This window comes from Mustela lutreola, chromosome 7 (assembly GCF_030435805.1).
Source record: "Mustela lutreola isolate mMusLut2 chromosome 7, mMusLut2.pri, whole genome shotgun sequence".
In the NCBI taxonomy this organism is placed as follows: Eukaryota; Metazoa; Chordata; class Mammalia; order Carnivora; family Mustelidae; genus Mustela; species Mustela lutreola.
This window is the reverse complement of record NC_081296.1, coordinates 35,090,263-35,114,387: the sequence shown is the minus strand read 5'-3', so window position 1 is coordinate 35,114,387 and position 24,125 is coordinate 35,090,263. Positions and strand designations below refer to the sequence as shown.

Below are 24,125 nucleotides of genomic sequence, written 5' to 3'. Positions count from 1 at the left end.
GGCTTCTGCTTCGGTAGAGATCCGGACATGTATAATTCTGATCTCAGGCTGATTTTGTGGGTGATAGGAGTTCTTTGAAAGGTAATCAACTCACTTTAGGGTACGGGCTGAAAGGGTGCCTCCTCCTACTTCCCCGCCATCTTGTCTCTGTTAGTGGGATTTTGATAGAAATTGCATTATAGCTGTTGATCATTTTAGAGGAACCAACATTTTTACTAAGTTGAATTTTCTACTCAACATTTATTTTCTAATACATGTGTTATGACTTTTCATTTATTAGGTCTTTTTTTAATCAGTCTTTTGTAATTTTGTAACATATACTGTACCTTTTTTGCTAAATGTATTACTATTTTATTTTCTTCAGTGTAATTGTAAGGTTTTGTTTTGTTTTGTTTTGTTTTTTCCAGATTTTTTTTATTTGAGAGAGAGAGAGCAAAATTGGGAGAGAAGTAACGGGAGAGGGAAAAGGGTATTGCCTAATGAGCACGGAGCCAGATGTAGGGCTGGATCCCAGGACTTTGGGATCATGACCTGAGTTGAAGGAGATGCTTAACTGAGTGAGCCAGCTGGGCACCCCAATGTTGTTGTAAATTGTTTTAAATTTTAATTTTCACATGTTCAATGTTAGTATATGCAAATGTGATGGATTTGTGTGTTGACCTATATCCTACAAGTCTACTGAATTTATGTAATAATTCTGGAATTTTTATGTATATTCCCTGGGATTTTCTATGTAGACAATCATACCATTTGAAATTAAGGACGGTTTTATTTCTTCTTTTGCTTTATTTACTTACTTACTTACTTATTTTAAGATTTTATTTATTTGGCAGCGAGAGAGAGAGACAGTGAGAGCAGGAACACAAGCAAGGGGAGTGGGAGAGGGAAAGCAGGCTTCCTGCTGAGCAGGGAGCCTGATGTGGATGCAGGGCTCAATCCCAGGACTCTGGGAACATGACCTGAGCTGAAGGCAGATGCTTAATGACTGAAGCACCCAGGTGCTCCTTTTTTTTTTTTTTTTTTTTTTAAGATTTTATTTATTCATTTGAGAGAGAAAGCATGAGCAGGGGATAGGGGCAGAAGGAGAGAGAGAAGTAGACTCCTGCTGAGCAGGGATGCTGATGCAGGACTCAATACCAGGACCCTGAGATCATGACCTGAACTGAAGGAAGGCAGATGCTTAACTGGTAGAGCCACCCAGGTGCCCCTAGCTATAGGTTTTTTGTAGATATTTTTTATCAAGTTGAGTAAGTTCCCCTATATTATAGTTTAATGAATTTTTCTCTTGAGTGGGTATTAGATTTTGTGAAATACTTTTTCTGTATCAGTTGATAAGATCATATGATTTTCCTTGTTTAGTCTGCTGACCAGTAGTGGATTGCATTGATTTTTTTTAATGTTGAACCAGGTTTGCATTCCTGAAAGTAATTCCACTTGATCATGGTTTGTAATTCTTTGTATACATTGCTAGTTTTGATATGCTGTTATTTTGTTGATGATTTTTATATTTAAGTTCATGAGAAATATTGTTAGTTTTTTTTTTTTTTAATGTACTGTCTTTATGTGTTTTTCTATCGAGGTAAAACTGACCTTATAACTTGGGGGAGTATTCTTTCCTCTCCTGTTTTCTGGAATAAAAATTAGTGTTTGTCTAAAATTAGTTTTCATCCTTTTAAAAGTGTTGTGTAGGGGTGCCTGGTTGGCTCAGTGGGTTAAAGCCTCTGCCTTCAGCTCGGGTCATGATCCCAGGGTCCTGGGATTGAGCCCCACATTGGGCTCTCTGCTCGGCGGGGAACATGCTTCCCTTCCTCTCTCTCTACCTGCCTCTCTGCCTACTTGTGATCTCTGTCAAATAAATAAATAAAATCTTTAAAATAAAGTGTTGTTCAGAATTTGTTAGAGAAACCTTCTGGGGATAGAAATATTGTGAGGGAGATTTTAAAGTACAAGTTCAGTTTGTATAATAATTATAAGACTATTCAGATAGTCTGTTTCATCTTGGTTCAGTTTTGGTGTTTTGTATTTACTTTAGAATTGGTCTTTCCAGTTTATTTTATAGAATGAATATGGTCTATCATACTGAATGTTCTGTATATATTTTTTGTTTTTTTGTTTGTTTTTAATGTTGTTGAGTAGACTGTTCTGTATATGCTATTATTTCAAGTTGGTTGTATCTAGTTCTGTCAGTTCCTCAGAGTGAGTTAGAAGTCCCCAGGTATAGTTGTAGATTCTTCTCTTTTTCCTTTCAGCCTTATCATTTTATTCTCCTCTGTATCTTGAGTTTGTTTGGTGTATGTATTTAGGGATTTATATCTTCATTCACTTCATCTATAAGTGAAACCATATGGTAACTGACTCTCTCTGCTTGACTTATTTCATTCAGCATAATCTCTTCCGGTCCCTTCTATGTTGATACCAAAGTTGAGTAGTCATCCTTCCTGATGGAGGCATAATACTCCATTGTATATATGGACCATATCTTCTTTATTCATTCGTCCATTGAAGGGCATCTTGGTTCTTTCCACAGTTTGGTGACTGTGGCCATTGCTGCTATGAACATTGGGTTACAGATGGCCCTTCTTTTCACTACATCAGTATCTTTGGGGTAAATACCCAGTAGTGCAATTACAGGGTCATAAGGAAGCTCTATTTTTAATTAAGGAATTAAAGGAATCTCCATAGTTTTCCAAAATCGCTGCACCAACTTCCATTCCCACCAACAGTATAAGAGGGTTCCCCTTTCTCCACATCCTCTCCAACACACATTGTTTACTGTCTTGTTAATATACTGTGCCAGTCTTTATCATTTGGTATATTTAGATATTTTATAATTAAGGTAATTATTGGTATGTTAGGGTAGGATATAGGCCTGTCATTTTACTGTTTTTCTCTTGTCTCTGTTTCTCTTAACATTGTTTCCCTTTTTTGGCTTTCTTATCAGTAACTTTATGATTCCATATTGACTTATTTATAGTGTTTTGGAGTATATTGATTTGTTCATTTTTTTTAAATAGTTGTTTCCTTAGGTATTACATTGTACATATGTAAATTATCATACTCTATTGGCTTTAATGTTTTCCACCATGAATGAAATGTAGAAACCTAATTGTTTCCCTTTATTCTCTCAACTTCTATGTGTAATTGCCTTAATCATATTGTTTCCTGTATTCAATGGTATTTTAATTTTTTATTTCTTTTCAGCGTAACAGTATTCATTGTTTTTGCACCACACCCAGTGCTCCATGCAATACGTGCCCTCCCTAATTTTTTGTTTTACTTTCAAATGTGATTCAAGAGAGTGAGAAGAATAGTTTATTTACCTCCAGTTTTACTCATTGCAGTGTTTGTTTTTGTTTGTTATTTTTAAATCTTCTTGTCTTATTATTTTTCTTTAGGGAGCTTCCTTTAGCCATTCTTCAATGGGAGGTTTACTATTGATATGTTCTTTCAGTTTTTCCTTCATCTAAGAATGCCTTTATTTATTCTTCATTCCTGAGGGATATTTTAACTGGATATAGAATTTGCAATTCATAGCTCTTTCAGTCCCTGAAAAACATGTCACTTCCTCCTAGCCAGCAGTATTTCAGAGGAGAAATCTGCTGCCATTAGAATTTATGTTACTCTTTGGATAATATATTTTTCCCTGTGGCTGCTTTCAATAATTTTTTCTTTCTTTCTTTCTTTCCCCCCCCCCCCCCAGTTGTTTAATTATGATGTGTCTTAGCCTGGATTTGGGGAGGATACATTTCCCAATTTCTTGAATCCATAGTTTATGTCTTTCACTAAGTTTGGCTAGTTTTCAGCCTTTCTTTCATCAAATACTTTTTCTACACTCTCTTTCCTCTCTTTCGGGGACTCCAGTGACACATGTTACCTCTTTTATAATTGGCCCACAGGTCCCTGAGACTCTGTTCTTGTTCTCAATGACACTTTCCCAGGAAAACTGATACACCACATTTTACCATCTCCTTGGCTCCTCCTGGTTGTATAAGCTCATCCCTTCTTTGGGGCCCACTGAGCCAGGAAGGAAGGAAATGTTTAGTATACAATATGTGTTTATGATTGAAGGGAGGACAACTCATGCCATCTTGTTGCTGTATGGTGAGGTGGATTCTTAGGTTCCCTCCTTGGCAAGGGGAAGGGAGATCCATGTGCCAAGTAAACCTGCCCTCCAGCACTTCATTTTGTTACATTAATGTTGGTCTAGTGGGAGCTCAGCTTTCTTTTTTTTTTTTTTTTTAAGATTTATTTATTTATTTATTTATTTGACAGAGAGAGAGATCACAAGTAGGCAGAGAGGCAGGCAGAGAGAGGAAGGAGGAAGCAGGCTCCCTGCTCAGCAGAGAGCCCGACGCGGGACTCGATCCCAGGACGCTGAGATCATGACCTGAGCCGAAGGCAGCGGCTTAACCCACTGAGCCACCTTTCTATAGGGATCTGCTGATACTGGTGAAGGGGGAGAACAGAATGTTGACTAGTCCCTATTTCACACTCTGCCTTTGATGCTGAATGGAAGTGGAGGCTGTGCTTCCATTGGGCCCTGCTGACCCTGGTGTTAGGGAGGACCACTGTTTTCAGTTCTGACTTGCACTGCTTCATTCAGTCTCATTGCTGCTCAGTGGATATGGAGGTTCATCTTCCTACTGGGCCACACTGAGCGTAGGGGTGGGGGAAAAGGTCAAGTGATAAGCAACTCCAGTTCCTGCTACATCTTGGCTTTACCTTTCCTGGGCATGTGACCTTGGGAAATTACTTAATCTCTCTTCGTATCATTTTTCTGAATGACAAAGGGATAAATGAAATGACAATAATAGATTTTATCAATGATAAACTTGGGATGATATGGGACACCTGGGTGGCTCAGTGGGTTGAACGTCTGCCTTCAGCTCAGGTCATGCTCTGGCATCAAGTCCCATATTGGGCTCCTTGCTCCACATAGAGCCTGCTTCTCCCTCTGCCTGGAGCTTTCCCTGCTTGTTTTCCCTCTCTACTCTCTCTGACAAATAAGTAAATAAAATCTTTAAAAATAATTTAAAAAATTTGGGGTGATGGTACTGGTATTACAGGGTTGTTGTGAAGATTAAGAGTTATTCTGTGTAAAACACTTGGAACAGTATTAGCATATAGTATACACTGTATCAGGTACCTCATTAGCACAGTTGATAGTGCATCAGTCTCATGGTACACACTATATAAATGCTTATTACTACTTTCTGATTCTGTGGCCTTATGGCAGTCTTAATCTGAATCTCAGTTTTGTCATTTGTAAAATAGAGAAAATTATACCTACCCCACAGTGTAGCTGTATTAGATGCTACACATGCACATACACACACACATTATGCCTTGCATGAAATTAGTGTCCTGTTTGTATATTAGTTACATTTAGTGGGAATTAGATTGGAAATGTTTTTATTTTATAGATTTTTGAAAATATCATCTAAATAAATCTTGATTTATTTCCTTCCCTCAATTGCATAGAACGGAAAGATGCTGAAGGATGGGAGACTGTTCAAAGAGGAAGGCCTGTTCGTTCACGATCAACAGCAGTGATGACAAAAGTTTCAGTAGCAACAGAAGCATTAAGGTCAAAGGATGACAGTGATAAAGAAAATATACATCTTTTACCTGACGAAAGCATACAGAAAGGTGAATTTGCTGGAGATGGACTTTCTAATACTATAGAATTTCGGTCCAAAGACTCCTTACACTCTTGTGACCATCCTCTTGCTGAAAGAACCCAGGTAGTACATTCTGCAAATCCTTTTACTGCCTTTTTATAAAGGATATGTCTATGCTGGAATGTCTTATTTTCCTACTTAACTTTTTATTGTGAAATATTTCAGATCTCCAGGAAAGTTGCATGAATGAACAATGAACCCTGCTATACCCGCTTTACCTAGATTCACAGATTAAAATTTACCTCATTTTTTTCTTTTCTCTCTGTATCGATGCATCACAAACACAGATTGTATGTTGAACAGTTGAGAATAAAATGCAAACATCATAATTATTCACCTTTAAATATAGGATATATCTCCAAGGAATAAAGAAACTCTTAACCATTTTAATTGTAAAATTCAGGGAATTTGGCATCTGTATAGTGTTTTCATTTAATTTATAATTCATATTTGTGTCCCAGTGATTTCCTTATAGAATTTTTTCCCTTAGCCATGATCCAGTGTCTAAATCACTCATTGTATTTAGCTTTGTTGTTGTTGTTGTTGTTTTTTAAACATCTTTCACCTGGGGCAGTTTTTATTTTTGTCTTTCACTGTTAATGTTTTTGAAGAATACATTGCATTTCTTTTTTTGTAGAATGTCTTTCAGTTAGTTCATTATCCAAGTTAGCTTATGTATTTTTGACAGAAATAAAGCGATTGCTATGAGAGGGCATCTAGAGGCATATGATATTAATTTGCCCAAAATTGTTGATTTTTTGTTTTAAGTGGCATCCTTCTGCTTCATTTGAAGTATTATTAAAAATAATGATGAAAGTAAGGATCTTTTTGGACTTGCTCTCCTTTTATGTCCTGTAATCCAAGTGTAGAATAATTTGCTGATATTTAATACAGTTCTTTAGAGCTGTTGTTTTCGGTATTTGTGCTATTAGTCCATTTGAAATTTATTTTACTTATTTGATGAAGGAATGAATTTTTCAGGTATTTGTTTATATAAATATTCATGTTCAATTAGTATAATTTTATGTAAAATGAAATACAGGAGATATTGTATTTTAATATGTACTTTATTTATTTAAATTTATTTTAAATTGTACTTTGTGGACGACACAGGGGCTAAGTAGAAGAGTTGTAAAATAGTTATAATATTTCTCAGTTTAGAATAGTGTCCGATTTTTAATGTTTTCTTTCTTTACCTCTAGTATATTTATTATTACTAGAAACTCTACTCAACTTCCATGTTTTTCTTCTTAATGATGATAATGGCTCTTACTTGTACATTGTTCCTGATGTTCTGTAACTCCTTAATGTATATATGCCCATGTGAGATTGGAAGCTCCTTGTGAGCATTATCTTATGTTGCCTTTTAATTTCCCACATTATGGAGCAGAGTCCTAAACACATAGAAAATAATCAGTATTTTTTGGGGGGTATACCTTTAAGAAGCTTTTAATGTTAAACCTGATGAAGTCTCTCTTTTTAAAAATTGTTTTTTTTTTTTTTTAAGATTTATTTATTTATTAGAGTGAGGCTGTGCGAGGCGGGGGAGGGGCAGAAAGAGAAGGAGAGAGAATCTCAGGCGGACTCCCTGCTGAGCACAGAGCCCTACATAGGGCTTGATTTCTTGCTGAGATCATGACTGAAGCAAGATCAAGAGTCACTTAACCCTCTGAGCCATCCAGGTGCCCCAAGAAATCTTTTTTAATCACTTAACATATAGTTCAGCTTTGTTCATCCTCATTTTTATGACCTCTGCTTGGGACTGCATCTTGGTAATAGCATTTTTAATCTCATCCTGAGTAGATTTTAGTTCTTTTATCTCTACAGTAAGAGATTCTCTAGTGTCTTCTATGCTTTTTTCAAGCCCAGCTATTATCTTTATAGTTGTTTTAAATTCAGTTCAGACATCTTACTTACATCCTTATTGACTAAATTCCTGGCGGTGAGTACTGCCTCCTTTTCTTTCTTTTCATGTGAATTTTTCCATCTTGTCATTTTGTCCAGTAAAGAAAGGAGAATGAGGAAAACCAGTAAGAACAAAGACAACAGAAAAAGAAATCACTTAACATTAACACCTAGCATTTTTGCTAACATTTATTTTAGTCATAAAATTTAACAATACAATAATTACATTGGTTTTGTGTAATGAATAAGCTTACACGATTTGGGATTTTAGGAATAATCCTTACATATAGCTTTGAGTAATTAAAGTATTACTAAAATATTTCAATATAAAAAGTTCATTGCTATTGGTATCCAAGCTAATTGATAGAATTTTTCCACTGTTGTTCTAAAAATGGAATTAGCATATTTATGTATTTTTAAACATTATAGTTTAGCTTTGATTTTGTTGTATAAATGATACTGATTTTTTAATATGCAGGGTTGACTATATTGTAAACATCAGTAATGCTAATGTAAATATTGCCAAGAAGATTATAAACTATGGTGACTAATGTATAGATAATGTCGATAGTAATATAAACAATGTGATACAACTTAAATAATACTTATATTAAAATCAACACTTAGAGACACTCTAAGTTTTGACCAATAGAATTTTTATTAAAGATTTTTATTTTTTTATTTACTTGAGAGAGAGAGAGTGAGAAGGTGAGAGAGGAGAAGGTCAGAGGGAGAAGCAGACTCCCCGTGGAGCTGGGAGTCCGATGCGGGACTCGATCCCGGGACTCCAGGATCATGACCTGAGCCGAAGGCAGTCGTCCAACCAACTGAGCCACCCAGGCGTCCCGACCAATAGAATTTTTAAAGTAGTTTATAAGACTTGACAAAGTTTAATATTTATATAAATAATTAACCAAACTGGAGTTTTATAGCCACTGCCGTATTTATCTAAAGTTTAAGTAGTGATGTTAGTGGATTTTAAATTCATAATTTTAGATTTTAATTCTACCTGGAGCTCATTACTCTGAATATAATTGGAAAACACAGCAGCATTCTTCTATACTCTGTTATAATATGAAAATAAAAACTTGTTTCTTTTTACTAAATTGGAAAGTTAAAAAAAATGGATATGTATTTGGCTTAAGACAGTATTTTATTTGATTTAAATGGTTTAATGTGTTAAGTATTCCTAAAGGCTAATGAGGAGGATATGGAAATCTATATAGGAATTACATAAGTGGTGAGAATTCATGCTATGATATACTATACTTTTTATGGTATATTTCTCTTTAAATCTGAGAATTGGTATTGTGTACCATTGTGGTTATACATGAAAGATACTTTAAGGTTTGTTAATGTTATTTAAAGAGAGCAAGTGTCATGTTTTGAATAAAATGCCCTCAAAGTGTATATTTTGGTGAAAAGTGCCTTCATTTAATATTCGGCAGACAACCTTTGGAAAAACCACATAAATATCTTTAGTTATTTGAATATAAGACAAAGTATCATACTTCCAACTGGAATTTCCTTTGTGAGCTATATAAAATACTCATCAAGAATCATTACTAAAAAAATGTAATTATAATATAGCTTAATTTCATAAAGCATTTCAGACAGTGCCCTATATACATATTAGATGTGCAAATAAAATTTGTGGCTGCTTAATTTTTTTTTCTTTTTTTAAACTTGAAACTTATAAAAAAGACAAATGGGTCATCTGTCGGCTAGTCAACTGCTGCTTTAGTTGATAGGTTTAGTATAATCAGTTTTTCTAGAACGGAGTAGTTTGTGAGAATTTTTTATTATCTCTGAGTCATTCTGCAAATGTGTTTTGTTAGTTCACAGTGAGTCCGTTGGATGATGTCAAGAACTCTGGCAGTAGTACTTTACAAGACAGTTCTGTGAGAACTTCTGAAATACCTGCTGTTCATATTGATACAGAGTGTGTTTCAATTACTCAGCAAGCTGACACACCTCCTTTGCAAGCAAATGATGTATTTTCAGCAGAAAAAGCAGGGATAGAAACTGAAATGGATCCTTCAGATATTTCAAATGTGAGTGCTGCTAACTTGGTAAGAACAACTTATCAGAATTATGAGTAAATATATTAAAAGGGAATAAACCCTAGTAATAATTGTGTTGTGTGTTATTTTACAGTTTATAAAGCATTTTATATATGTTATTTCAGCTTAACATTTTATTCTTATAGCAAGCTTTTAATATAGTTAAGATTCTTCTTGTTCTGTAGAGGAGGAAAATGAGACTGTCCAAGTTAAATAACTATTGCTAAAATCATTCAGTTTGTGATCTGATCAAGTGTTCCTTAGTCTGGCATTAAGAAATGAAACCAGTAACAATAAAGTCTTCCATGCAACATCTAGCACTCTGATGGATGGGAAATGCTGCCTACTGCACTTTAAAAAATTCTCTAGCTTCTATCATTTGCTTGGAGTTGGTCTTTAAGATGAAATTTACTTACCATTTCTGTTGTGGAAATTTTAAAATGTGTTGATTTGGAATTAGAAGTTTATGTATTTGGATGACTACTTATTTATCTTCATGTCTTTCTGTTTCCAACTTTAGAATTAAGATACTTGACCAGAGGATAATCCAGAATGGATCATTCTAATTTAAAACTGACTTTCAAAAGAAGTAGGCACATATAAACAGTTGTTGAGAAAACTTACTCAAATTTTATTTTTTAGATAGCAACTATATACTATCATTTTCTTCAAGACTTAAGGCCTCATCATGCTGAAAGATGCTATCAACATATGGTATTAGACCAAATTATACATTTTTTTGACATAATACCATTAGATGTAGATGAAACTTGAGGGTTAAGAGAAAAATAAGGGTTATAGTAATAAGAAAAACATTTAAAATTTTAAAATAAGGAATAAAGAGCAAATTGTATTTTAACTTGGCTTTTTCAGTGTGACTGTTTTTAAAGGTTGAATATAATTGTGACCATATAAATACTAGACAATGTATGGGCTAGAAGTTGATCACTTTTATATTTTTTATATTCATAGCTAGATACCATATTATTACTTATTTTGTGAGAATCATATTTCAAGAGGAAAAGATCCCATACTTAAATAAGCATTAAAAAAGTATTTAAAAATTCTTCTTTCATCCTTTTTATTTTGATCACATATGTAAATAAGCTTGTGGTAGAATATTAAAAACTCTTGGTTATTTTAAGAATCAGATTTATATATTTTATGTAGTCTGCTTTATATATGACTCTTCATCTATTTTTAGAGTTGTTAGAGGAATTTTAATTAAACTAAGATTTTAAAAAAATTTGTTTTTGATTTGTCTTGGCAGAGATAAGTCTTTGGCTTGCTCTAGATGTACCTCTTTGTTTAGGTTCTCAGTGGGGGATTATAGAGAATTGCTGCAGTGATGAGAGAACTGTTTTCTTTCTTAATAAGTATCATCATATAGCTGGTTAAAGGTAAAACTCTGCAGTTGTCTCATTTAACAGAAATTTTGGTAAAAAATGACTTAGAACCTTTCTACTTTAAGGTCAACTGTTGCCACTATTGTAAAAATGTGGTAATATAAAACCTAGCTAACAATGGATCTGTGTTTTTAGATTTACTAAAATTTGAAATTTTAATGAAAATTTGAAAATTAAAAAAGTGATATATGTTGGTATTTATTTGAATTTCACAGTGTGAAAATACTAAAAGTTGTATATGAATAATTGAATCATTATTTCATCCATAAGCTGTACTTCTGCATTAAAGTCTTTTCAGATCTTCAGAGACTAAATAGAAATGTACATGTGGGGAAAATAAAATTGGGAGAGCAAATAGGCTCATGTGAGAACTTTCTGCAAAGTTATATATATTCAACTTTAACATTTGGATTTTTAAATTGTTCTTAAGTTGTAAGGTCTTTGTTGCACATTAACAACAGTCAGTTTGTATAATAATCTAGGGTTTATAGAGAAGAAGCTTATAGTGCAAAGAATTAGTCTCTCATCTAAACTCCCTCCCCCTCCCATTTTATTCCCCAGAAGCAATCTTTTGTGTTTTGGTGGGACAGAGTATCAAGAGAGTAGATAGAAGTTGGGGAGGGAGGAGAAAGCATTAATAAAGATACCAGTGCCCTTCTGCACTCTAAACCAATTCAGTTATAAGTTGGGGCTCAAGCATTTGCATATTTTAATACCTCTATTGAAGTATAATTGATTTTCAGTAAACTTCGGGTATCTAAAATATACAAATTATTAAAATTTTGATGTGTTTATACCTATAAAAACATCACTACAACCAAGAAAATGAACATACTGAATGAACAAACTCCGAAAGTTTTCAGATTTCCCTTAGTAATCCCTCCTTTCTGTCCTTCCCAGTATTTCCTTCCCAGGTCATCACTGTTCTGCTGTCATTATATAGTGATTGGTATTTTCAAAACTTTATGTAAATAGAGTAATATAATCTTTTGTTTGGCTTCTTTTACTCAGCATAATTATTTTAAGGTTCATCCATGTGGTTTTGTGTACTAATAGTTCATTCTTTTTACTGCCTTTGGAAGTATTCTACTGTATGCGTATAACACAGTATATTCATCCACACAGAATGTTCATCCATCCATTCACTTGTGGACAGATGCTTGAGTCCAGTTTCTATGTTATGAAAAATGGCACCATGAATGTTTGTCTTTGTTTTGAACATACGCTTTCATTTCTCCTACAAAGATACGTAGAGGTCAGTTTTGTTGAGAGTATTGTTCAGGTCTCTTAGATCTATGCCAGTTTTCAATACATGTTCTATCAGTTGAGAAAGAGATATTAAAATCTCTGAATATAACTGTGAAACTGTTTCTTTTTTTAAATACAACTTTATTGAGGTAAAATGTACATAGCATACAGTTTACCCAGTTAAATTTTACAATTTGATATTTTTCAGCATATTCACAGAGTTGTGCAACAATCACCATGATCAGTTTTAGGGCACTTTCATCACTACAGAAAGAAACCCAATACCCATTAGCAGTCACTCCCTTTCACTCCATCCTTCCAACCCTAGATAACCACAGACGGCTTTCTATCTGTATAGGTTTGTCTGTTCTGAACATTTCATGGAAGTGGAATATAATGTGTGGTCTTTTGTGACTGGCCTCTTTCACTGGGCATGATGTTTTCAAGGTTCATTGATGTTTTAGCCTTCATTCCTTTTTTGTGGCCAAAGAATATTCCATTGTATGGATACACCACATGTTATCCATTCATTACTTGAAGGACATTTGGGCTGTCTCTGTTTTTTTGGCTGTTATAAATTATGCTGCTTTAAATATTTGTATATACGTTTCTGTGTGGATATATGGTTTCATTTTTCTAGGGTAAATATCTTGCAATTGTTGGCTCATATGGAAACTTTATGTTTCACCTTTTTGAGGGATTATCAAACTGTTTTCCAAACTGGTAGCACCTTTTTTATTCCCATTAAGTTTTTTTTTTTTAAATTTAATTTTTTTCAGTATTCCAAGATTCATTGTTTATGCACCACACCCAGTGCTCCATGCAATATGTACCCTCCTTAATACCCACTACCAGGCTCACCTATCCCTTCACCCCCCAAACCCCTCAGTTTATTTCTTAGACTCCATAGTCTCTCATGCTTCATCTCCTGCTCCTCATTTGCCCTAGTTCACTTTTCCTTTCCTTCTAATGTCCTCCATGTTATTCCTTATGCTCCACAAGTTAAGTGAAACTGTATGATAATTGACTCTCTTTGCTTGACTTATTTCACTCAGCATAATCTCCTCCAGTCCCGTCCATGTTGTTATGAAAGTTGGGTATTCATCCTTTCTGCTGGCTGAGTAATATTCCATTGTATATATGGACCATACCTTCTTTATCCATTTGTCTTTTGAAGGACATCTTGGCTTTTTCCACAGTTTACATTTGCATTAAGTTTATTTATTTTTGTAGTTCAGTCCATTTCTGCTTCATGTATTTTGAATCTCCATTATTAAGTCCATAAATGGTTATGTTTGTTTTGTCTTTTTGATGAATTAAACCTTTTATTGTTACGAAATGACCTTTTTTTATCCCTCCTGATATTTTTGCTCTGAAGTCTGGTATTAATACTTCAGTTTTCTTTTGATTAGTGTTAGCATTGTAGCACTTTAACTGGTAATTTGTTTATATTCTGATATTTCAGTTAAGTTTCTTTTGGGCAGCATATGTTTGGATCTTGCTTTTTATCCCATTTGACAATCTCTATTAATTAAGGTGTTTAAACTATTCCACTCTATTGATTGATATGGTTCCTTTAAATATACTATCGTATGATTTGTTTTCTCTATGACTCACCTCTTTTTCACCCCCTTTTTCTTCTCTTTCTCTCTTCTTTTGGATTAATTATGTTTGATAATTCCATTTTTATCTCCTTTGTTGGCTTATTAGTCATAACTGTTTATTATTTCATTGTTTGCTTCAGAGTTTCTAGTACACATTTTTAGCTTATCATATGAATTTATTAATTAATGATTTAGTTGCATGTTATTTATACTTTTTTCTAATGTGTATTTTTAAGTTACATATACATGTTCAGAAAGTAACATTACCATTACAGAATAAAATCTTTCCTTGTTCCCTTTATATATTTTTCTTTTGTTTTAAAGATATTTGATCTACAACTGTTTTGAATTTTGGCATTCAAACTAGATTCATACTTTGAAATTAATAATATCTGTCATTTGTATAACTTCACAGTTTCTCATACATAGTGGTCTGATAAAGAAGGTAAGTCACAAATTATTGTACCATTTTGTGGAATACAAAATATGCTTTTGGTGTTAAGAAGCTTCTAAGTCACACAGGTAGCAAGTGGTTGAACCTATACTGAACCCCACATTTTATAATTCCAGATCAATGCTACTTTTTTGTATACTGTTGAATGTGTAGTTAGAACATAAAGAATAACTTTCTACTCAACTGATAATTCTTTTGTTTATTTTTAACTTTACAGTCCATGGCAGAAGTTCTTGCTAAAAAGGAAGAGCTAGCAGATCGTCTAGAAAAGGCCAATGAAGAAGCCATTGCTAGTGCTATTGCTGAAGAGGAACAGTTAACCAGAGAAATTGAAGCAGAAGAAAACAATGATATTAATATTGAAACTGACAACGACAGTGATTTTTCTGTGAGCTTTTATTTTTTTAATTTAATTTATTTATGTTTTTTATTTATTTCTTTTTAGCGTAACAGAATTCGTTGTTTTTGCACCACACCCAGTGCTCCATGCAATATGGGCCCTCCATAATACCCACCACCTGGCTCCCCCAACCTCCCACCCCTGCCCTTTCAAAACCCTCAGATTGTTTTTCAGAGTCCATAGTCTCTCATGGTTCATCTCGCCTTCCAATTTCCCTCAACTCCCTTCTCCTCTCCATCTCCCCATGTCCTCCATGTTATTTGTTATGCTCCACAAATAAGTGAAACCATATGATAATTGACTCTCTCTGCTTGACTTATTTCACTCAGCATCATCTCTGCCAGTCCCGTCCATGTTGCTACAAAAGTTGGGTATTCATCCTTTCTGATGGAGGCATAATACTCCTTGGTGTATATGGACCACATCTTCCTTATCCATTTGTCCATTGAAGGGCATCTTGGTTCTTTCCATAGTTTGGCGACCGTGGCCATTGCTGCTATAAACATTGGGGTACAGATGGCTCTTCTTCTCACTACATCTGTATCTTTGGGGTAAATACCCAGTAGTGCAATTGCAGGGTCATAGGGATGCTCTATTTTTAATTTTTTAAGTTTTTTTTTTTTTTAATAAAATTCCACTGTAGTTAACATACAGTATTATATTAGTGTGAGGTATACAGTATAGTGATTCAGCAATTCTCAACATTACTCATTGCTCATCATGATAAGTGTACTCTTAATCCCCATCACCTGTTTCATCCCCCTCCACCTTTGATATACTTTAGTTTAAATGTGTACCCTCAGTTAAAGGTATTTTTTTTACTAACAAGAACATTTTTTACTTGAAGCATACTGCAGAACACATGTTCTAAAGGATATATATAAAAGATTCCATCCAAGAAAAATTCAATACACATTTTTCTTTAAGTACACACTGAAGAATCCCCTGGCTAAATAATATAAAAAGAGACATAACAAATACTACAAATTTAAGGAGACTGAGATCATACCAAGTATATTTTCTATCCACAGTGGTACAAAACTAAAGACCACAATAAAAGTGGGAAAATCCACAATGTAAATATTAAACAACACACTACTACACAAGTAATGGGCCAAATAAGAAATGAGATAGCAAATCAAAATAAGTCTCAAAAGAAAAGAAGAAGAAAACACTATGTGTCAAACCTATGGGATGTAGCAAAAGCAGACATTAGAGTGAAATTTATGCTTTAAATACTTGTATTAAGAAAAAAAGTTGAAGTAAACAACTTAACATTATACCTCAGGGAAGCAGAAAAAGAAGAAACTTAGCTGAAATTTAGTAGTGGAGGGAAGTAAAGAAGATTCAGAAATAAATAAAATAGAGACGAGAATAAATAATAACATAACATTGAAAGTCATGACCAGTTCCCCTCCACCAAAAGAAACAAAATCGGCAGTGCTTTAACTATATAACTAAGCAAAAAAAAATTTTGAGTCAAAAACCAAAATGAGAAATGAAAGAGAAAATAATACAACAGATGAGATCACAAGAGATTACTATAAACAATTATATACTAACAAATCAGATAACTTAGGAAAAAAAACAAATAGATAATTCCTAAAAACATACAAGTTACTAAGATTGAATAATGAATCTTGAATCCAGAAAGTAGGAAGTCTTCGTACACCAATAACAGGAATGAAAGTTGAATTGGGAACCCGAAATCTCTGAGCAAAGAAAAGCCCAAGACCACATGGTTTCATTGGTGAATTCTACCAAACATTTAAAAAAAAATGACAATCTTTGTCGATATCTTATAAATAATGGAATAGAGGGAACACATTCAGAATCATTCCATGAGGCCAGTACTATCCTGATACTGAAAAAAGATAAAAACGATACAAGAAAAAGGTCTGGTTTGTCTGATATAAGTATTATGTGACAAATGTTTTTCCATCCCCTCACTTTGAATCTGCCAGTGTCTTTAGGTCTAAAATGAGTCTCTTGTAGGCAGCATAGAGATGGCTCTTATTTTTTTTAACCCATTTTGACACCCTGTTTATTTTGACTGGAGTGTTTGGTCCATTTACATTTAAAATAATTATTGATAGATGCATATTTATTGCATTTTACAGTTGTTTCTAGAGATTTTCTCTGATCCTTTCTTGTCTTTATCACTTTTGATCTCTCCTTTGCCCTGGAAGTGTCCCCTTTAATAATTCTTGCAGGGCGGTTTAGGGGTTATAAACTCATTTAGTTTTCATTTGTCTGAGAAACTCTATCTCTGCTTCTAAATTATAGCCTTGTTGGGTAGAGTATTCTTGGCTGCAGATTTTTTCCATTTAGTACATTGACTGTATCATGCCACTGACTTCTGGCTTGCTAGGTGTCTGTTGAGAAATCTCCAGTTAGCCTTATGGGTTTTCCCTTGTAAGTTAAGGACTTTTTTTGTCTTGCTGCTTTTAAGATTTTTTTTCTTTATCACTTTATTTTGCAAAATGAATTATAGTATTTCTTGGTGTTGGCCTGCTTTTGTTGATTCTGATTGGAGTTCTCTGTGCCTCCTATATTTGTATGTCTGTTTCCTTCCCCAGATTAGGGAACTTTTCTGCCATTATTTCTTGAAATAATTTTCTGTTCTTTTTCCCCTCTCTCTTCTGAGACTCCTACAAAACAGATGTTTTTACATTTAATGGAGTCACCAAGTTCCTAAATCTATTCTTGTGTTGCATAATTCTTTTTTCTCTTTTGTTTGGCTTCGTTATTGTCCATTATTTTATCTTTGAGGTCACTAATTTGTTTCTCTGCTTCTTCTAGCCTGCTGTTCATTGCATCAAGCCTGTTTCCAGTCTCATTTCTTAATTCTTCATCTCTTATTGTCTTTTATTTCTGTCAGTCTCACTGGTGTCTTCTATTCTTTTCTTAAGGCCAGTGAATATCCTTATGATTGTTGCTTTAAATTCTCCATCAGGCATGTTACTTATATCTGTTTTGCCATGGCCTTATCTTGTTCTTTCATTTGGGATACATTTCTTTGTCTTGGCACTTAGTCTAAGTCTCTGCCTTCTTCCCTGTGTTAAAAAAAGCCAGTTTTATCTCCTGAAAGTAATGGCTTTCTGAAGAAGAGGTCATGTAGTGCCTCAGGTCTGGCACTTCATGGAATATCTTTGGTATTTGTGTGCTCTGCTGTTGTGTTTTAGCTGCTTTATGCTTCAGGCCAGTTGTCTGCAGAGGCTCTCCATGCCTACTGGGGACACTGTTTAATCCCTGGGCTGAATGTGGTGAGTTTTAACTAGATGTGCTCTGGTATGTTTGTGAATTGAGACCTGACACCAACTCTCTGAACTGAGGCCTTGCAGAACTCTGTTCAGGGTTTGTGATCTGGGCAGGAGTTTATGCTGATCTTCTGTGGGGAGGGGCCTACCATTCTGGGACTGAGGCAAGCTTGACCAAGAAGTGCAGTTCTGCCAGAATGCAGGGGTGTAGGGCATGATGTAAGCAAATTAGGCAGGCAGCATTGGTGCTGAACTTCTTCCCTCAGATGGCTCTGTGTTTATGCTGAGGGGTGTAGAAGAGAAATGGCTCTTCCTAGCTCTTTTGTTCCCAGAGAGGCATCTCTGTGAACACTGTGCTGCACCTCAAGGAAATGCTCTTAGAATAGTGAATAATCTCCCACTGTGTGCCCCAGGTGTGCCCCACTGTTTCCACACTGTCTGCCCCTGGTTTTTTTGCCTGTCTTCTCTCCAGGAGCAGGGCTGTGCCCTCTGGGCTCCATCCTAGCCAAGCCTGCTGGCTTTTAAAACTCCAAATCTGTTAAGCCCTGCTGGTTGCAAGAACTCACAAAATTCAGCCCCTCTCATTTTCCAAACCAAAGGCTTTGGGGAAAGTTCTCTTTGTGCATGCCCCTTTGTGCTTGTGTGTCTCTCTCTTGCCCTTCCCTGCGACCAGTGCTCTCTCCCATTTGCAGTATCAGCAATCTGATCCATTTCTCCCCTAAATCATGTCTCTGTACTTCCAATCTTCTTCATTGTGACCTCTTCTCTCCCTTTAGTGTTAGTTTGTCCTGTCAGTCTTCAGGATGGTATCTAGGAGATGATTTGATAGTTACCTTGTTGTGTTCCCGGGACAAGATGAGCCTGGGGTCCTCCTACTTCACCGCCACGTTGGGTTCTTTCTGTGGCCTTTTAGAATTTTTAACATAATTGTTCAAAAAATTACATTTAGAAATAAAATTCATAGGGCCAGAGGGACTTTCACTTGTTTCAAAAACAATAGGAAATCCTTCTTTAGCACTTTTACCATTATAAAGTGTTTTTATACATAATTTCATTGATAAGCTGGAAGTTGTTATACATAATTTCATTAATAAGCTGGTAAAAAGTTTTACCAAGCGATAAATTGAATCTTCAAAAAAGTAAGAACATTAATCAGATTTTAATTGCAGAGATTGACATAGAATCTAAGGTATTTTAGTTTTTTCTTTTCCACTAATAAAAAGCAAATGATAATGCCTTGCTGTCACTAAGCCCTCAGGATATATATGTTGCTAAGAGGGACTTTTTACAGAATGGACGTAACCATAAATGTTTCAAATGTTTTTCTATTAAATTTTAATACCCAGAGAATAATCTTGAGCTCTTCTCATGTGTATTATGAATATGGCAGAGTTATGTGGTAATAATATGAGGCCAATATGTTTCTTTTAAATTTACTTGATTTGTTTCTGCTGTTAAAGAAAAGTAGGTTTATCTTCCTCTTAAAACGTATAGACTATAATATTTTAACTTGGTGATTAGTATATCTAAAAGAGGTATATAACGTTTTTCTGGTTTTGAACTGTTTGTTAAATGTATTAGGAAAATTACATTTGCAGTTCATTTTTTTAAGGTTATAATTATGTTCAAGTATTTCTTTTTCACTTTTCCTTATTACATTTTAGGCCAGCATGGGCAGTGGGAGTGTATCTTTCTGTGGTTTGTCAATGGACTGGAATGATGTCCTTGCAGATTATGAAGGTATTCTGTGTGTGTGTGTGTGTGTGTGTGTGTGTGCGCGTGCGTGCATGCATGCACACTGTGTGTGTAGCTAGAGGGATTTAAAGTAGATTATTTTACTAAATGGGAGTTTATGTATAAAATAAATAATTTGGAGTGGGAATGCTGATGCCTTTTAAAATTCTGTTCTCAAATGTTGGTTTTACAGAACTATGTGGTTAAACAGTTACAGTGGTTTTCTTTTCTTTGGGCAGCTCGTGAAACTTGGCGCCAAAATACATCATGGGGGGATATTGTAGAGGAGGAACCTGCTAGACCTCCAGGCCATGGAATTCACATGCATGAAAAACTTTCCTCACCATCTCGTAAAAGGTTGGGCTTTGAAAATTAATTTGAAATGTTTCACAGAAGGGAAAATAGCTACTCTTGATTATTAAATAGAGTTGCTAAACAACATTATAAGGCATATTACTCAGGATAGTTACAGATTCATTGAAAAGTGACAATGTTTTCCTGAAACGTTAGACCAGAAATATGTTTGTATACTTTTTATATTTACTTTAGGAATGTTAAAGACTAAAGGAAATATTTTGGCTTTATCATGTAAACATTTGTGTCTTCTTTCCATTTGTTTGTGTTAATAGAACAATTGCAGAATCTAAGAAGAAACATGAAGAAAAACAAATGAAAGCACAGCAGCTAAGGGAAAAGTTACGTGAAGAGAAAACATTAAAGCTGCAGAAATTATTAGAAAGGGTGAGTTTTTAATATTTAGAAAATTCTGATAGCCTTAAATTGATGGGCTGATTTTTAACTTGACTATTTTTTGTCTAAGAGAAGCTAGCAGAACTATAAAAATAATTAAATTTTCTAGGAAACAAAAGCGTTTCTACTTTTTGAATTACAGAAGGTTGCCTACAAAAAGAAAAAAGTTGACATTTCTAAACCCGCTAATAATTTTGATGTTTGCAGAATTGGCATAAGTTATTAAGCTGTGCTTTGTCTTTTGCCATTTTTATGGGGGTGTTTCTTTGGGGAGTCTTGTAGACAGTGTACGATGGTTGGTAGGATAGTCTTGAGCCTCAGATCATCAGGTTTGAATAAGTGGAGTACTGACTGAATTTATAGAAAAGATTCTCAGCTGATCAGTGTGATAGAGTGGGAAGAACATGGGGTCTGGAGATAGCCAACCAGGGATCAAATTCCGGTTTTTCCACATGATAAAATATTGCCCTGGGCAAGTTATTTGTCAATATTGCATATCAGTTTTTTTATTTGTAAAATGATAATTATAATTATTAACTTGACATGATTAACTGTGGCAATTATGTATAATAGTAGCATAGTGTTAGGATGACGGTTGCTCATTGTATGATCATTCTTATTATTACTTCAACATGCCAGATATAGGCAAGTACTATATTATTTACGTGTGCTGTATAGTAATGACCTTAAAACTGAGCCACTTTAAACAACAGATGTTTATTAGCTCACAGTATATGTGGGCAAGGAACCTGGGAGTGTCTGGCCTAATGATTTTTATTTGGAGTCTCTCGTGAGTTTGCAGTCATGCTATTTGCTGGGGTCAGTCATTTGGAACTGAAGGATCCACTTTTGGACCCACTCATGTGGTTATAGGCAGACTTAAGGTGCTGCTTACCAGTTGACCATGGTCTTCAGTTATTTGTCATGTGTGCCTTTCCACAGCCCAAGTGTCCTTGACATGGTCACTGGCTTCCCTACAGAAAACAGTCCAGGAGAAAGGGAGGAAAGTCGAAGGGGTTGGGGATGGAGATGAGGATGGAGAGAGGGAAAGAACAAATGAGCTCCAAAATTGAAGCCGCATTGCCTTTTGTAACCTGATTGTGGATGTGATATGCTGTCACTTTTGCTGTATTCTATTGGTCAGAATCCTGATACAGTGTGGGTGGGAATTACAGAAGGATCTGAATACCAGGTGACTGGGATTGCTGGGAGCCGTCTTGGAGCCTGCGTACTTTAAGTACCTATCACAACATGACAAAAGATATGTGACTGTTATAGTATAGGTGAGCTCCTTTGTTATCTTCTAGTACTAGAAAGGAGTACTAATATACAAAGATGAAAAATATTTGCTTTGGGGCACCTGGCTGGCTCAGTTGGTGGAGCATGTGAAAGTCTCTTGATCTCAGGGTTGTTAGTTCGAGCCCCGTGTTGGGTATAGAGATTATTTAAAAATAAAATCTCAAAAAAATATTATTTGCATTACTTACAATGTATATTTTAAATTTTGGAGAGATAATTGTATCAAATAATCAAATATTTTTTAAAATGAGGTGTAGTATAAGATTCTAAGTTTTGTACAATAGAAAAGTTGACTAGAAAAAGAAGGAAATCTGCAACTTTTATCTTTACCTGAATCTCAAGAATTTGTCATTATTTTTATTTTAATCATTTAGAATGAGTAAATCAAAATGAAAAAAGACTCCATGTTATGGGGTTCTGTAAGAGTTAATATATTATTTAATTTTTAGTTTTAGAGAAATGTTGTAACATAACTACAACTTCCCTCTTACTGTGTCTTTTTAAGTTTTATTTTATTTATTTATTTGGGAGAGGGCAGGTGAGCATGAGTGGGGTGGAGAGGGACAGGAGGAAAGGGAGAGGGATAGGCAGACTCCCCGCTGAGCAGGGAGCCCAGTGTGGGGCTCAATCCCAGGGCCCTGAGATCATGACCTGAGCTGAAGGCAGATGCATAACTAACTGGACCACCCGGGCACTTCTTACTGTGTCTTTAAGACACATAAAGTTATATAGTTTATTTTCTTATGTAATATAATCTGCCAGTATTCATGCAAACAGAATAATAAGTTCTTGAAATTGTACAAGATGTTAGAGGTTCTTTGGTTTAATTTTCCATTTATGTAAGTTTCTCTTTGATTTTAATGATAAATCTACTTTCTGTTTGTATAATAGGTTATAGTTTCAGCACTGTTTCATATGTGATCTCATCACCAGACTTCTTTGTAGCTCACAGAGTTGGACAGTTACTGAATTCCATTTTATAGGTGTGAAAAATGAGTCTAGGAGAGGTAAAGTACTGTTTCCAGTGGCATATGACTGATAATTGGCTGACCAAAGAGCTTTAAAGATCTGTCTTCTGGCTCCTAATCCAGAGCTGTTTCCACATCATACTTTTTTAGATGGTTAAGCACATAATTATATAGCTGAAATTCAACTGAAATGTTAGTTTTATTCCCACTCATGTTGAACCAACTTTTGCTTTTGCTAGCAAGGGACCAAGGTAGTTGTGAACTCCAGCAGTCTGGCTTCTTAGTCTGGGTTCTAAATCACAAGTCATGCTCCTTTAGGGCTTTCTAGGTTCTAGACTTTGTAATTCCTAAGCTGTTTATCTGTTAAATTACTATGTGTGATTATCTCACTCTGTATAGGAGAAGGATGTCCGGAAGTGGAAGGAAGAATTATTAGATCAACGACGCAGGATGATGGAAGAGAAATTACTTCATGCTGAATTTAAACGAGAGGTGCAATTACAAGCAATTGTTAAAAAAGCACAAGAGGAAGAAGCTAAGGTATATCTTAGGTACTTTGAACACTGAATTAGTTCCCTAAGTTCTCTTTTCAATTGTTAATATAAGAGGCTGATATTTGTGAAGTAATTATTCTGTGCCAGAATAATAGGCTCGCTTAAAACATATTAGGTGCAAAATCATATACTTAACAATAATCCTTTAAGATGTATATTAATGTTTTGCAGCTTTTTTGAGGTGCAATTGACAGACAACAAATAGCACGTATGTAAAGCATCAGTTTGATGAGTTTTGACATGTATGATTTCCTGAAACCTCAGCACAATGGAGATAAGAAGCAGTTTCCGGGCCCTCAGAAGTTTGCTCACGCTTCTTTGTATTCATTCCTTCCTCCAACTCTGTTACTGTGCAGTTGCTGATTTGCTTTTTGTCACTAAGGACGTTAGCATTCACTAGAATTTCATATGAATGGAACCATACAGTATATATTCTTTTCCTCTGGCATCTTTCACACAACATAGTGTGTATCACTTCCTTTTCATTGCTGAGAAGTATACCATTGTGTAGAAATACCATGATTTGTTAAGCCGGTCACCTGTTGATAGCTATTTGTTTACTTTCTTGTTTTTTGGCCATTATAGATCTAGCTGCTGTGAACTGTCATGTACAAGTCTTTGTGCAGATGTGTGCTTTTATTTTCTTGGGTAAATACCTAAGAATGAAATAGCAGAGCCTTATAATAGGTTCATGTATTTTTTTAATTTTTTATTTTTTATAAACATATAATATATTTTTATCCCCAGGGGTACAGGTCTGTGAATTGCCAGGTTTACACACTTCACAGCACTCACCATA

General features: G+C 34.9%; 1 protein-coding gene across 4 annotated transcripts in view; it reads left to right on the top strand.

Annotated features, from left to right (window-relative positions):
- The window catches only part of SCAPER (S-phase cyclin A associated protein in the ER), a 521,195-nt gene that overhangs the window by 123,992 nt on the left and 373,078 nt on the right, over window positions 1–24,125 (top strand). For 3 of the 4 annotated variants that reach the window (XM_059180289.1, XM_059180286.1, XM_059180287.1), the window contains 7 exons: window positions 5,482–5,744; window positions 9,425–9,658; window positions 14,579–14,749; window positions 19,686–19,761; window positions 19,995–20,112; window positions 20,385–20,496; window positions 23,172–23,312. In XM_059180289.1, the coding sequence (XP_059036272.1) occupies window positions 5,482–5,744; window positions 9,425–9,658; window positions 14,579–14,749; window positions 19,686–19,761; window positions 19,995–20,112; window positions 20,385–20,496; window positions 23,172–23,312 (1,115 nt within the window). The remainder of the gene's footprint in view (window positions 1–5,481; window positions 5,745–9,424; window positions 9,659–14,578; window positions 14,750–19,685; window positions 19,762–19,994; window positions 20,113–20,384; window positions 20,497–23,171; window positions 23,313–24,125) is intronic. The other variant, XM_059180288.1, reaches the window with a different exon arrangement.